Genomic DNA, 15,144 nt, shown 5'->3' with positions numbered 1-15,144 from the left:
TCCAGGCAGGCATTGCTGTTTGAAGGGTGCCATCTCAGCCAGAAGGCAGAGGCTGAGCTCCTCTTGTTGCACCAGCTCCCAAAAGAAGCCAAGAAAGGGAGCTGGAACAACAAACCACCCCAACACCCAGGAAAGCGTTCTTCATGACAGAAGGCTAGAAAATGACCCAACATCCTTGTGGCCCAGAACCCCTCTAGAAATTCACTGTTCCATAAAAAAGAGAAACAGATGGGAAGTTCCAAGGAGAGGCAATGCCCATGGCCAGTGTATTTTAGAGACGGCCTGACCGCTCCGGGGAAGACACGCACTGACAGAACCCCTTGGGAAACAGCCGTGATAGTCCTCACTGTCGTAAGGGATTCCTCTGGGGACAACCTGCCCTGGGCACCACACGAGGGAGCAGACCGGCTTCTCTTCCTCTGCCCCCACACCATTCACTCATGAAGGCAGCTCAGGTGTTCTCATGCCCTGCCTGCCTGCCTGCCTGGCTCATCCGTGAGCTGTGACCACCTCCAGGACAGGACTCCACCTTCTGCTCTCTGTGTACCGTGAATCTGCACACAGTGGGCTTTCAGAACCTTAGGAGACTTGAGCCATTCCCACTCGAGCCAGAACCCTCCCCAGGAAGGAAAACAGCTGTGGAGTCCTTTTGGCCCCAGCACTGGTTCCGAAACCCTGGCGGCTCCTAGAGCCTCTACGGTGTGAAGAGGGAGGTCCCTTTTGACAGAGCTTTCCGGCCGTCAGATCTAAGCTGCTGTTTCACTGTCAGCTGTGTCTCTTCCGTTGCAGTGTTGCAGGTGGGCCACGCTGCTCCAAAGGAGCTCACAAGCTGAGTTTCAAGGGAGGTATTGAGAGGACAGGGATGGCTACAACGTGCTGCAAACTGAGTGAGGGTCCCCACAATCCTCAGCAAAGGTGTGTGGTGTGCAAGTGGGGAGTAGAGGGCCCCCAAGTTCCAAAGGAAGGGAGGTACTCGGGAGCTAAAGCCCTTGGCTGCTGTGGTAGCAGCTGCAGATGGCAGCTCGTCCACAGTGCACTTCGAATGAGGTCATATGAGCGGGACTCTGGAAATGGCTCCGAAATCCAGAGAAAGGGGTCAGGGTATGTGGGAATCCGGCGCGGGTGGGGGGTGGATGAAGGAAGGTGTCCTTCCTCTCTCCAGTGCAATTTGGTTTGGTGAGTCTCAAAGCTACCAGATGGCACTTCCCAAGTCAGGCCCCCGCAGGAATCAGGGTGGGCTGCATGCCTCGGCCCCTGCCACAGGGACAAGCCACACCAGTGGCCTCCCTGAGCTCCAATGGCCGGATCTGGGGGTTCTGTCTGGGTGCACACCTGCTTGTTCTGGCCAAGTTCCCCGCTTCTCTGAGCACCAGCTTCAACCTCTCGAATGAGGACATCGATTGCTACCTTGGCACGTTACTCTCTTCATCCTGTGAAGACTCATTAGGCTTATCCTACAATTACTAGCTGGCCCGAGGAGATATCTCCTGAATCCAGATTAAGCTGGAGTCTCCCAGGCTCATCTGGCATGTCTTCCCTGAAGTCTGCCAAAACCCACACCCTTGCGTTTCCAGGGACTCCCCTTAGCCAGCTGGGCAGAAAACCCAGCATGTTTCAAACAAGCTGACAGACAAGCGGGAGAGGACTCACGGGCAGACGGCTTCCCTCAGGTCTCGGGTGGAGCTCTGGGACCACAGCAGCAACAGGCCATCCCAGTCCCTGGGCTCAGCAGCGCCCTCATTCTCACGCCGGCGGCTCTGCCCTGAGGGGAGCAGGAAGGTCACCAACTGCCGCAGGCGGACCTCACGCCCCTCCCACTTATGGAGCCTGACCTCCCCCGGCCCCACCCCTTCCCCTACCCCAGCAGGACGAGAGCTCCTCTTCCCCTGGCTTCTAACGTGAGGCCCGGGCCTGGGCCCCGACTGGGCACTGCCCCAGTCCGGAGCCAATCACAGTGGCCAAGGAGGTGGAAGGCACCGATTGGCCAGGGCCAGGTCATGTGACCATACTCCCCAGGAAACTCAAATATTACCAAGATTCCCTAAGAAACCAATGAACAAAATTATCCAGTAAAGGCAAACCGTACTTTTTAATGAGGCCAAAGTCACAGAAAAAAAAAAAAAAAAGCTTCACAATGAAGTGCTCAAGGAAGCTGCAAAATAAACTTTCAAAAAAGTTTAGTAGTTTTTTTAATAGGGTGACGGAGAGCTATACCTATCCCATATATGTGAATTTAGGTTTAAACTAGATTTCCCTTGGCTATTTTATAAGACAAAAAAACCCACATCACCCCCTTTCACTCCCCCCCACACCCAAAAAGTGTTTTAATCTATTGAATTTTTGTGTCCTCAGTTGTGTCTGATTCACGGCAACTCACGATCTCTACACAGCCAGGCTCTTCCGTCCATGGAATTCAGGGCAATTTTTTCTGTCACAGTAAATGCCCACCCTGGGTGATCCAAACGGAAGGGCTCAGAGGCTCCTGAGAGACTAACTCCTTTCAGCTGAGCACAGAGCTGGCTCCTCACTGGGATGCCTGTGGCCTGGGGCTCCCAGAGGGGAGAGCAGCACTCGCCCCACCGTGTGGTCACTGCTGGAAGTGCAGGCTGCTCCTCACTCCCCCTTGACAGTGTCCCTGAGGGCAGAACAGTGTGAAGTTAATCAAGGTGGAAACGCAAACTCCAATGCAAGCAAACTTCCCTCAAGGTCTCCAATACCACTCAGGAACAGGGTATTGGAAACTGCAGGGGATGACATGAATGAAGATGGAGACTTGACACCTTACACCGAGTTCACTTCCAGTTATCCCTAGACAAACATTCCATGAAAACTTGTCACAAATCTAGAGGAACAATGAGCCGAAACCGGACACGTGCTTTGAGTCTTCACACACAAAACTAAAAGGCAGTCCACAAAAAAAACCAGGAGAATACAGTGGACTTTGCAAAATCAAAGGTATCTACTGTGGGAAAGACCTCAGTACAAAAGCAAAAGACAGGTCACACATCGCGAGACGAATGAGTGGAAACACAAAGCTTATCAAGGATGTGTCTCCAAACAGACAAAGAACACCAACACAACAAGCCTGTGAAAACTAGGGAAAGGTCTGAAGGGACACCAGACTGAGGAAGACACACACAGAGTATCCCGGATGATGTCCAGCACTGAGGGCCTGAAGAATCAACAGTCTAGTTGTACCTCCTCAGGCCTGTGTGACCCTGGGTGAGGCCTCTGTTTCCCGGTGGCTCTGAGAGATGGACAGGGAGGAAGGGGAAGAGAAATCACTTGCATTTCTAATACTCACAGCAAAGTCTTCCAATGAGAAGGGAATTATCACCCCCACTGACAATGCCATTCACTGAAGTGATCCCCACGGGTCCATCTAACCCAGAAGGGAAGGAAGGACCTGTTCTCACAAAACGGCGAGAGATGGAAGAAGGAAGATCAAGCCCACACCAATCCCTGGAAAGAGAAGCTGTGCTCAGGGCTTGAAAGAATTCCTATTTGGAAAATGATATCCCAGCCCCACAAGGCAATCCACAGCTTCGATGCTATTCCTCCCAAAATGCCAATGCATTTTCGCACCCAACCAAGAATTGCAAAAGGGGTACGGAAACAGAAAAGAGCCTAAATTGTCAATACAATCCGACGAAAAAGCCCCGATACGGACATCCAAGGTTGTGTGAAAGGAAATTAGACGACCAAACTAGGATCCTCAGGAGAGTATCGGAGAAGGCAATGGCGACCCACTCCAGTACTCTTGCCTGGAAAATGCCCTGGACGGAGGAGCCTGGTAGGCTGCAGGCCATGGGGTCGCGCAGAGTCAGACACGACTGAAGTGACTTAGCCGCAGCAGCAGCAGCAGGAGCCGGACAGTATGCTATTGGGAATACAACAACACACACAGATCCAGATCGATGGAATAAAGTTGAGGGTCCAGACACAGACCCCAGCATCCATGCTCAACTCATCTCTGACACAGAAGGGGAGAATATCCAAATGGGAACAAGAAAGCCTCTTCAATACATGTCCATGGGAAAACCAGACAGCTACATCTGAAGAACGCTATTGGTTTTGATCTCAGACCACCTCAATATCGGGGAAAACCTCACCCTAAAGGCTGATGTCATGAGATAGCTAGAAAGAAGCGTAGGTCAAAGGCTCCTTAACATCAGAGTCTCCTTGCCATTTGCTGGGCGGAGGTAGAAATGGGTCTCTTCAAGTAAGGGAAAGAGGTACACGAAGTACACCAATGGGTTTCCATCCAATGGAACCTCTTCACAACAGAGAAGCTAAGCAAGCATTCACAAATGCAAAAGAGAGGAAACGGAACACGAGAGACTCCTTGCAAGTGGTGTATCTGAGAAGGGGTTCATATGGAAAGAGACGAAGAATGCACAGCACTCAGATTCCAAGAAACACCACCACCACCCTTGACCCTTCCCCCATGACCAACTCCGACCTAAAGCCTTTCTCTCCCTCTAACCTATCCCTAAAACATAACCCTCATCTAATCATATACATGTGCATTCCTAGCATCCATCCGTCCACACACGAGAGAGAAAGAGGAAGACACAGACTGAATTGAGAAAGGAAAAGAGAGGGACACAGCCAGAGAGAGACACGGAACCAAAGAGAGGAAAGGAGTCGATGGTCCAGACTTTTCATCAATCTGTCTCGAAGGTAGAAGCAATGACAGCGCCCATCCACCCCAGAAGGGGGAAAAGGACGGAAGGTTTGGAGAGGAAAAGACAAGAACGCAGGGAGCCATTAGAAGCTCAGCCACCCGCAGAAGCCGAGCTGGGACACTTGAACAGAATCTCAATGGAAACAGAGGACCAGAAAGTTGGCCACTCTTTTCTATAAGAGAGGGAGACCTTCGAGTCTTCCTTTCGGTCCTCCAACTTGGATGCGGGGTCTCAAAACAGTCAGGAGGGGGAGTGCCTTTTCCTGGGTACCACGGCACATCCAGGCCTCGTTCTGCCCCATTCTGTGCTGTGTCAGCCCAGGAAGGAATCTTTCTTTCTGAAGTCTCAGCGCACACGCTCCACGTGATATCGGCCCCAGGTGGAAAGGCATGGAGCTGCTCGTAGGCCGACAGACCTAGGAAGCAGATGGGAGAATGACCGCCACTCTGCAGATGGAGAGACTGGGGAAACCCTGAGGGGCATATGCTTGTCCAGGGCCACACCACTTATGAGAAGAAGGAGCCTGGTCTGAGAGCAGCGGGGCCCTCGGAGCTCAGGCCCTGGCTGCACCCAGGCCTCCCCAGGGCTGTCGGCTGGGCTGGGTGGGTGTCACTGTGCCTGCACATGGCTTAAGGGTGGTGGTCGAGCAGTCAGAAACCCAGGGATTCCCTTGGGAAGTTTTGGGGAAGGGACCTCAGCACGAACCCCAGGAAATGATGTCACCTGCCGGCAACAGAACCCAACAGAACCCGCAACCCGGGTATCCAGGCCTCGAGAGCGGAGAGGAGCCCCCAGCCAGATCACTTGCTGCCGAGATGTTCTGCTGTTTGCCCCTGCCCAGAGGCCGGGGCCTCAGGAGAGCTCACAGGCAGTGTGCGTGGGCACCCTGTCGACGTTGGCTCAGGGCACCCCCGAGACGCCTCTGGCCCTTTGCCCGGAGAAACAGAAAGGTAACACGGGGAGCCCCAGGCCGGGCCAGGCCACCTCTCCCATGCCACCCGGAAACACCGGGTCCTTTGCCTGTGTGTGTGGATGCGGGTTTCTCGGGGCGTGTCTCCCTCAAGGAAGCCCAGGTGGATGTGGGGTCAGAAGCCTGCGGACAAGTTGTGTCCACACCCCAGGGGAGAGCATGCTGGGCGGGATGGGGAGAGTGCGGGCAGGGCCGGCCGCCCAGGCTGACCTCACACCCTCAGGTGGGTCTCTTTCCTCCCGGGTGGGGATCTGAGCAGACACACGTCTCTGACCCTTCTGGGCAGAGAAGTTCGAGCAGGCCGAAGCAGCGGCTCCACTGGCCAGGCCCAGCTCGGAAAACTCCCAGCATGGCTGGCTGACGGTCACTGTCGTTGCAGAGCTTCCCACGTGATGAGGCCGAGGACGGGGACACCCCATCCAGCTCCCGGAGGGAGGGGTCGGAGCACCACCCCCCCGCCCGTGAGGCCCAGTGCAGGCTCCAGGTGAGCGTGCCCACGGAGGCATCAGCCCCACCGGGGGCGAAGCGGAGGCGGGGAAGGCCTGCTGCCGAGACACCGCCCAGGATACACCCGGCGGCCCAGTCTGAGGCTGCCACGGAGCTCAGCACACCCGGCTCCGACCCAGAGTCCCGAGAACCCCGGCCTCTGAGGCAGCAGGAGGACCTGGAGCCCAGCACGCCAGAGCACAGAGGTGAGGACGCTGGGGCTGGTGTACGGGAGTGTGTGCGGAGGGGGTGCTGAGCTACACAGGGACGAGTCCCCGAAAGCTGCTGCTGGGCCTGCAGCAAGCGCTGGCCTCACACCCCCCGCCCCCCATCTTGCACACTTCAGTCCCAAAAGACATCCGACCCTGGGTATTCTTTGGGAATCTCTTGGAAGCTTTCTGTCCCGGGATACGCACATGCCAAGGCTGGCCTGCGGGCAAACGATGCTTCTCCCACAGCTCTAGCACTGGCCTCCAACTGGAACCAGGCTCCACTTCCCAGACCTGTCCCTACAGAGGTGGTGGCTCCAGGTGCAGGACCCAGGGATCCACCGAGGGCAGATGGAGAACCGAGACTTGCCCTCGCAGAGACACCAGGCCAGCTGGGTACTGGCCAGCACACCGGGCAGATCGGATCTCCGTGCCTGCAGGACCCCCAGCCCCAGGCACTGATGTCCCACCCCCTCAGCCAGAACCTCCACCTCCACGTGCACCTCTACCTGCTCGGCCTTTGGCAGGAGAACCCGAGGCAGAGGAGGAGTCACCGCCTCGGCAGGGAGAGCCTGCCCTGGCTCCCGCGCAACACCCAGACGCCCACGATGACTCACCCACCCCTGCAGGGAGAACGAGCCCCCGCTCTGGACAGAGACCCAGAGCCCTTGCCGGAAACACCACGTCCAGGGGAGCGGTCGGCTCTGCAGCCTCCATCCCTGTCTGCTCACCGTGGACGCCGTCAACTCGGTCTGCCCCCAGGGGACATGGAGTTCCTTTCCCCCGAACTGCTTTGCATTTGGTTTGTTTCCACCTTTCTGGTGATGTTTTCTTTTTTGCGTGGTTTCCTGTATTTTTGTTGGTTAAGTTGGGATTAGTAAACTTTTTCATCATTGTTGCAATTTGGGAACACTGTTGTGTAACTCTGGTGATACTGTGTTACCATCACCACTTTGTAGTTTCAGACCCGTTCCATCTTTATGCCCCACCCCCCAACAAAGCCTGGATTCAAGGCAAGCACGCCCTGTTCATCCCTCCGCCCGATCCTGAACACAATTTCATCTTTTCCTTCTGCATTCCTTCCTATATTCTTGGTGTCCCCAATCAATGACTCTCAGTGAAATGACTGAAGGAGTTTTTTTCGGACGCTCCACCTACTGTAAGACTCCACTGGAGAGTTCTCATGTTTATGTCCTTTGAACTAGCCTTTGATAGCTGAAAGGACGTTGTACGTCCTTTCAAGATACCATGTGCCAAACGAAGCCCTTTTGGCAAATGCCATCATTATCTCCAGGCAGGCATTGCTGTTTGAAGGGTGCCATCTCAGCCAGAAGGCAGAGGCTGAGCTCCTCTTGTTGCACCAGCTCCCAAAAGAAGCCAAGAAAGGGAGCTGGAACAACAAACCACCCCAACGCCCAGGAAAGCGTTCTTCATGACAGAAGGCTAGAAAATGACCCAACATCCTTGTGGCCCAGAACCCCTCTAGAAATTCACTGTTCCATAAAAAAGAGAAACAGATGGGAAGTTCCAAGGAGAGGCAATGCCCATGGCCAGTGTATTTTAGAGACGGCCTGACCGCTCCGGGGAAGACACGCACTGACAGAACCCCTTGGGAAACAGCCGTGATAGTCCTCACTGTCGTAAGGGATTCCTCTGGGGACAACCTGCCCTGGGCACCACACGAGGGAGCAGACCGGCTTCTCTTCCTCTGCCCCCACACCATTCACTCATGAAGGCAGCTCAGGTGTTCTCATGCCCTGCCTGCCTGCCTGCCTGGCTCATCCGTGAGCTGTGACCACCTCCAGGACAGGACTCCACCTTCTGCTCTCTGTGTACCGTGAATCTGCACACAGTGGGCTTTCAGAACCTTAGGAGACTTGAGCCATTCCCACTCGAGCCAGAACCCTCCCCAGGAAGGAAAACAGCTGTGGAGTCCTTTTGGCCCCAGCACTGGTTCCGAAACCCTGGCGGCTCCTAGAGCCTCTACGGTGTGAAGAGGGAGGTCCCTTTTGACAGAGCTTTCCGGCCGTCAGATCTAAGCTGCTGTTTCACTGTCAGCTGTGTCTCTTCCGTTGCAGTGTTGCAGGTGGGCCACGCTGCTCCAAAGGAGCTCACAAGCTGAGTTTCAAGGGAGGTATTGAGAGGACAGGGATGGCTACAACGTGCTGCAAACTGAGTGAGGGTCCCCACAATCCTCAGCAAAGGTGTGTGGTGTGCAAGTGGGGAGTAGAGGGCCCCCAAGTTCCAAAGGAAGGGAGGTACTCGGGAGCTAAAGCCCTTGGCTGCTGTGGTAGCAGCTGCAGATGGCAGCTCGTCCACAGTGCACTTCGAATGAGGTCATATGAGCGGGACTCTGGAAATGGCTCCGAAATCCAGAGAAAGGGGTCAGGGTATGTGGGAATCCGGCGCGGGTGGGGGGTGGATGAAGGAAGGTGTCCTTCCTCTCTCCAGTGCAATTTGGTTTGGTGAGTCTCAAAGCTACCAGATGGCACTTCCCAAGTCAGGCCCCCGCAGGAATCAGGGTGGGCTGCATGCCTCGGCCCCTGCCACAGGGACAAGCCACACCAGTGGCCTCCCTGAGCTCCAATGGCCGGATCTGGGGGTTCTGTCTGGGTGCACACCTGCTTGTTCTGGCCAAGTTCCCCGCTTCTCTGAGCACCAGCTTCAACCTCTCGAATGAGGACATCGATTGCTACCTTGGCACGTTACTCTCTTCATCCTGTGAAGACTCATTAGGCTTATCCTACAATTACTAGCTGGCCCGAGGAGATATCTCCTGAATCCAGATTAAGCTGGAGTCTCCCAGGCTCATCTGGCATGTCTTCCCTGAAGTCTGCCAAAACCCACACCCTTGCGTTTCCAGGGACTCCCCTTAGCCAGCTGGGCAGAAAACCCAGCATGTTTCAAACAAGCTGACAGACAAGCGGGAGAGGACTCACGGGCAGACGGCTTCCCTCAGGTCTCGGGTGGAGCTCTGGGACCACAGCAGCAACAGGCCATCCCAGTCCCTGGGCTCAGCAGCGCCCTCATTCTCACGCCGGCGGCTCTGCCCTGAGGGGAGCAGGAAGGTCACCAACTGCCGCAGGCGGACCTCACGCCCCTCCCACTTATGGAGCCTGACCTCCCCCGGCCCCACCCCTTCCCCTACCCCAGCAGGACGAGAGCTCCTCTTCCCCTGGCTTCTAACGTGAGGCCCGGGCCTGGGCCCCGACTGGGCACTGCCCCAGTCCGGAGCCAATCACAGTGGCCAAGGAGGTGGAAGGCACCGATTGGCCAGGGCCAGGTCATGTGACCATACTCCCCAGGAAACTCAAATATTACCAAGATTCCCTAAGAAACCAATGAACAAAATTATCCAGTAAAGGCAAACCGTACTTTTTAATGAGGCCAAAGTCACAGAAAAAAAAAAAAAAAAAGCTTCACAATGAAGTGCTCAAGGAAGCTGCAAAATAAACTTTCAAAAAAGTTTAGTAGTTTTTTTAATAGGGTGACGGAGAGCTATACCTATCCCATATATGTGAATTTAGGTTTAAACTAGATTTCCCTTGGCTATTTTATAAGACAAAAAAACCCACATCACCCCCTTTCACTCCCCCCCACACCCAAAAAGTGTTTTAATCTATTGAATTTTTGTGTCCTCAGTTGTGTCTGATTCACGGCAACTCACGATCTCTACACAGCCAGGCTCTTCCGTCCATGGAATTCAGGGCAATTTTTTCTGTCACAGTAAATGCCCACCCTGGGTGATCCAAACGGAAGGGCTCAGAGGCTCCTGAGAGACTAACTCCTTTCAGCTGAGCACAGAGCTGGCTCCTCACTGGGATGCCTGTGGCCTGGGGCTCCCAGAGGGGAGAGCAGCACTCGCCCCACCGTGTGGTCACTGCTGGAAGTGCAGGCTGCTCCTCACTCCCCCTTGACAGTGTCCCTGAGGGCAGAACAGTGTGAAGTTAATCAAGGTGGAAACGCAAACTCCAATGCAAGCAAACTTCCCTCAAGGTCTCCAATACCACTCAGGAACAGGGTATTGGAAACTGCAGGGGATGACATGAATGAAGATGGAGACTTGACACCTTACACCGAGTTCACTTCCAGTTATCCCTAGACAAACATTCCATGAAAACTTGTCACAAATCTAGAGGAACAATGAGCCGAAACCGGACACGTGCTTTGAGTCTTCACACACAAAACTAAAAGGCAGTCCACAAAAAAAACCAGGAGAATACAGTGGACTTTGCAAAATCAAAGGTATCTACTGTGGGAAAGACCTCAGTACAAAAGCAAAAGACAGGTCACACATCGCGAGACGAATGAGTGGAAACACAAAGCTTATCAAGGATGTGTCTCCAAACAGACAAAGAACACCAACACAACAAGCCTGTGAAAACTAGGGAAAGGTCTGAAGGGACACCAGACTGAGGAAGACACACACAGAGTATCCCGGATGATGTCCAGCACTGAGGGCCTGAAGAATCAACAGTCTAGTTGTACCTCCTCAGGCCTGTGTGACCCTGGGTGAGGCCTCTGTTTCCCGGTGGCTCTGAGAGATGGACAGGGAGGAAGGGGAAGAGAAATCACTTGCATTTCTAATACTCACAGCAAAGTCTTCCAATGAGAAGGGAATTATCACCCCCACTGACAATGCCATTCACTGAAGTGATCCCCACGGGTCCATCTAACCCAGAAGGGAAGGAAGGACCTGTTCTCACAAAACGGCGAGAGATGGAAGAAGGAAGATCAAGCCCACACCAATCCCTGGAAAGAGAAGCTGTGCTCAGGGCTTGAAAGAATTCCTATTTGGAAAATGATATCCCAGCCCCACAAGGCAATCCACAGCTTCGATGCTATTCCTCCCAAAATGCCAATGCATTTTCGCACCCAACCAAGAATTGCAAAAGGGGTACGGAAACAGAAAAGAGCCTAAATTGTCAATACAATCCGACGAAAAAGCCCCGATACGGACATCCAAGGTTGTGTGAAAGGAAATTAGACGACCAAACTAGGATCCTCAGGAGAGTATCGGAGAAGGCAATGGCGACCCACTCCAGTACTCTTGCCTGGAAAATGCCCTGGACGGAGGAGCCTGGTAGGCTGCAGGCCATGGGGTCGCGCAGAGTCAGACACGACTGAAGTGACTTAGCCGCAGCAGCAGCAGCAGGAGCCGGACAGTATGCTATTGGGAATACAACAACACACACAGATCCAGATCGATGGAATAAAGTTGAGGGTCCAGACACAGACCCCAGCATCCATGCTCAACTCATCTCTGACACAGAAGGGGAGAATATCCAAATGGGAACAAGAAAGCCTCTTCAATACATGTCCATGGGAAAACCAGACAGCTACATCTGAAGAACGCTATTGGTTTTGATCTCAGACCACCTCAATATCGGGGAAAACCTCACCCTAAAGGCTGATGTCATGAGATAGCTAGAAAGAAGCGTAGGTCAAAGGCTCCTTAACATCAGAGTCTCCTTGCCATTTGCTGGGCGGAGGTAGAAATGGGTCTCTTCAAGTAAGGGAAAGAGGTACACGAAGTACACCAATGGGTTTCCATCCAATGGAACCTCTTCACAACAGAGAAGCTAAGCAAGCATTCACAAATGCAAAAGAGAGGAAACGGAACACGAGAGACTCCTTGCAAGTGGTGTATCTGAGAAGGGGTTCATATGGAAAGAGACGAAGAATGCACAGCACTCAGATTCCAAGAAACACCACCACCACCCTTGACCCTTCCCCCATGACCAACTCCGACCTAAAGCCTTTCTCTCCCTCTAACCTATCCCTAAAACATAACCCTCATCTAATCATATACATGTGCATTCCTAGCATCCATCCGTCCACACACGAGAGAGAAAGAGGAAGACACAGACTGAATTGAGAAAGGAAAAGAGAGGGACACAGCCAGAGAGAGACACGGAACCAAAGAGAGGAAAGGAGTCGATGGTCCAGACTTTTCATCAATCTGTCTCGAAGGTAGAAGCAATGACAGCGCCCATCCACCCCAGAAGGGGGAAAAGGACGGAAGGTTTGGAGAGGAAAAGACAAGAACGCAGGGAGCCATTAGAAGCTCAGCCACCCGCAGAAGCCGAGCTGGGACACTTGAACAGAATCTCAATGGAAACAGAGGACCAGAAAGTTGGCCACTCTTTTCTATAAGAGAGGGAGACCTTCGAGTCTTCCTTTCGGTCCTCCAACTTGGATGCGGGGTCTCAAAACAGTCAGGAGGGGGAGTGCCTTTTCCTGGGTACCACGGCACATCCAGGCCTCGTTCTGCCCCATTCTGTGCTGTGTCAGCCCAGGAAGGAATCTTTCTTTCTGAAGTCTCAGCGCACACGCTCCACGTGATATCGGCCCCAGGTGGAAAGGCATGGAGCTGCTCGTAGGCCGACAGACCTAGGAAGCAGATGGGAGAATGACCGCCACTCTGCAGATGGAGAGACTGGGGAAACCCTGAGGGGCATATGCTTGTCCAGGGCCACACCACTTATGAGAAGAAGGAGCCTGGTCTGAGAGCAGCGGGGCCCTCGGAGCTCAGGCCCTGGCTGCACCCAGGCCTCCCCAGGGCTGTCGGCTGGGCTGGGTGGGTGTCACTGTGCCTGCACATGGCTTAAGGGTGGTGGTCGAGCAGTCAGAAACCCAGGGATTCGCTTGGGAAGTTTTGGGGAAGGGACCTCAGCACGAACCCCAGGAAATGATGTCACCTGCCGGCAACAGAACCCAACAGAACCCGCAACCCGGGTATCCAGGCCTCGAGAGCGGAGAGGAGCCCCCAGCCAGATCACTTGCTGCCGAGATGTTCTGCTGTTTGCCCCTGCCCAGAGGCCGGGGCCTCAGGAGAGCTCACAGGCAGTGTGCGTGGGCACCCTGTCGACGTTGGCTCAGGGCACCCCCGAGACGCCTCTGGCCCTTTGCCCGGAGAAACAGAAAGGTAACACGGGGAGCCCCAGGCCGGGCCAGGCCACCTCTCCCATGCCACCCGGAAACACCGGGTCCTTTGCCTGTGTGTGTGGATGCGGGTTTCTCGGGGCGTGTCTCCCTCAAGGAAGCCCAGGTGGATGTGGGGTCAGAAGCCTGCGGACAAGTTGTGTCCACACCCCAGGGGAGAGCATGCTGGGCGGGATGGGGAGAGTGCGGGCAGGGCCGGCCGCCCAGGCTGACCTCACACCCTCAGGTGGGTCTCTTTCCTCCCGGGTGGGGATCTGAGCAGACACACGTCTCTGACCCTTCTGGGCAGAGAAGTTCGAGCAGGCCGAAGCAGCGGCTCCACTGGCCAGGCCCAGCTCGGAAAACTCCCAGCATGGCTGGCTGACGGTCACTGTCGTTGCAGAGCTTCCCACGTGATGAGGCCGAGGACGGGGACACCCCATCCAGCTCCCGGAGGGAGGGGTCGGAGCACCACCCCCCCGCCCGTGAGGCCCAGTGCAGGCTCCAGGTGAGCGTGCCCACGGAGGCATCAGCCCCACCGGGGGCGAAGCGGAGGCGGGGAAGGCCTGCTGCCGAGACACCGCCCAGGATACACCCGGCGGCCCAGTCTGAGGCTGCCACGGAGCTCAGCACACCCGGCTCCGACCCAGAGTCCCGAGAACCCCGGCCTCTGAGGCAGCAGGAGGACCTGGAGCCCAGCACGCCAGAGCACAGAGGTGAGGACGCTGGGGCTGGTGTACGGGAGTGTGTGCGGAGGGGGTGCTGAGCTACACAGGGACGAGTCCCCGAAAGCTGCTGCTGGGCCTGCAGCAAGCGCTGGCCTCACACCCCCCGCCCCCCATCTTGCACACTTCAGTCCCAAAAGACATCCGACCCTGGGTATTCTTTGGGAATCTCTTGGAAGCTTTCTGTCCCGGGATACACACATGCCAAGGCTGGCCTGCGGGCAAACGATGCTTCTCCCACAGCTCTAGCACTGGCCTCCAACTGGAACCAGGCTCCACTTCCCAGACCTGTCCCTACAGAGGTGGTGGCTCCAGGTGCAGGACCCAGGGATCCACCGAGGGCAGATGGAGAACCGAGACTTGCCCTCGCAGAGACACCAGGCCAGCTGGGTACTGGCCAGCACACCGGGCAGATCGGATCTCCGTGCCTGCAGGACCCCCAGCCCCAGGCACTGATGTCCCACCCCCTCAGCCAGAACCTCCACCTCCACGTGCACCTCTACCTGCTCGGCCTTTGGCAGGAGAACCCGAGGCAGAGGAGGAGTCACCGCCTCGGCAGGGAGAGCCTGCCCTGGCTCCCGCGCAACACCCAGACGCCCACGATGACTCACCCACCCCTGCAGGGAGAACGAGCCCCCGCTCTGGACAGAGACCCAGAGCCCTTGCCGGAAACACCACGTCCAGGGGAGCGGTCGGCTCTGCAGCCTCCATCCCTGTCTGCTCACCGTGGACGCCGTCAACTCGGTCTGCCCCCAGGGGACATGGAGTTCCTTTCCCCCGAACTGCTTTGCATTTGGTTTGTTTCCACCTTTCTGGTGATGTTTTCTTTTTTGCGTGGTTTCCTGTATTTTTGTTGGTTAAGTTGGGATTAGTAAACTTTTTCATCATTGTTGCAATTTGGGAACACTGTTGTGTAACTCTGGTGATACTGTGTTACCATCACCACTTTGTAGTTTCAGACCCGTTCCATCTTTATGCCCCACCCCCCAACAAAGCCTGGATTCAAGGCAAGCACGCCCTGTTCATCCCTCCGCCCGATCCTGAACACAATTTCATCTTTTCCTTCTGCATTCCTTCCTATATTCTTGGTGTCCCCAATCAATGACTCTCAGTGAAATGACTGAAGGAGTTTTTTTCGGACG

At 55.1% G+C, this 15,144-nt stretch overlaps 2 protein-coding genes across 2 annotated transcripts; both read left to right on the top strand.

Annotated features, from left to right (window-relative positions):
• Positions 1 to 5,445: 5,445 nt before the first annotated feature.
• LOC145517242 (uncharacterized) lies at positions 5,446 to 7,263 on the top strand. Its single transcript, XM_081519513.1, has 3 exons — positions 5,446 to 5,638; positions 6,038 to 6,350; positions 6,603 to 7,263. The coding sequence occupies exons 1-3, from the start codon at positions 5,504 to 5,506 to the stop codon at positions 7,229 to 7,231; spliced, it is 1,077 nt and encodes a 358-aa protein (XP_081375639.1). The 5' UTR covers positions 5,446 to 5,503; the 3' UTR covers positions 7,232 to 7,263.
• Positions 7,264 to 10,912: 3,649 nt separating this feature from the next.
• LOC145517157 (uncharacterized) lies at positions 10,913 to 14,906 on the top strand. The gene is made up of 3 exons (XM_081519419.1): positions 10,913 to 13,281; positions 13,681 to 13,993; positions 14,246 to 14,906. The coding sequence occupies exons 1-3, from the start codon at positions 13,045 to 13,047 to the stop codon at positions 14,872 to 14,874; spliced, it is 1,179 nt and encodes a 392-aa protein (XP_081375545.1). The 5' UTR covers positions 10,913 to 13,044; the 3' UTR covers positions 14,875 to 14,906.
• Positions 14,907 to 15,144: the final 238 nt, after the last annotated feature.

This window comes from Giraffa tippelskirchi, chromosome 8 (assembly GCF_054371585.1).
Source record: "Giraffa tippelskirchi isolate mGirTip1 chromosome 8, T2T-mGirTip1v1.2.pri, whole genome shotgun sequence".
NCBI lineage: Eukaryota > Metazoa > Chordata > Mammalia > Artiodactyla > Giraffidae > Giraffa > Giraffa tippelskirchi.
This window is presented reverse-complemented; position numbering and strand designations above follow the sequence as displayed.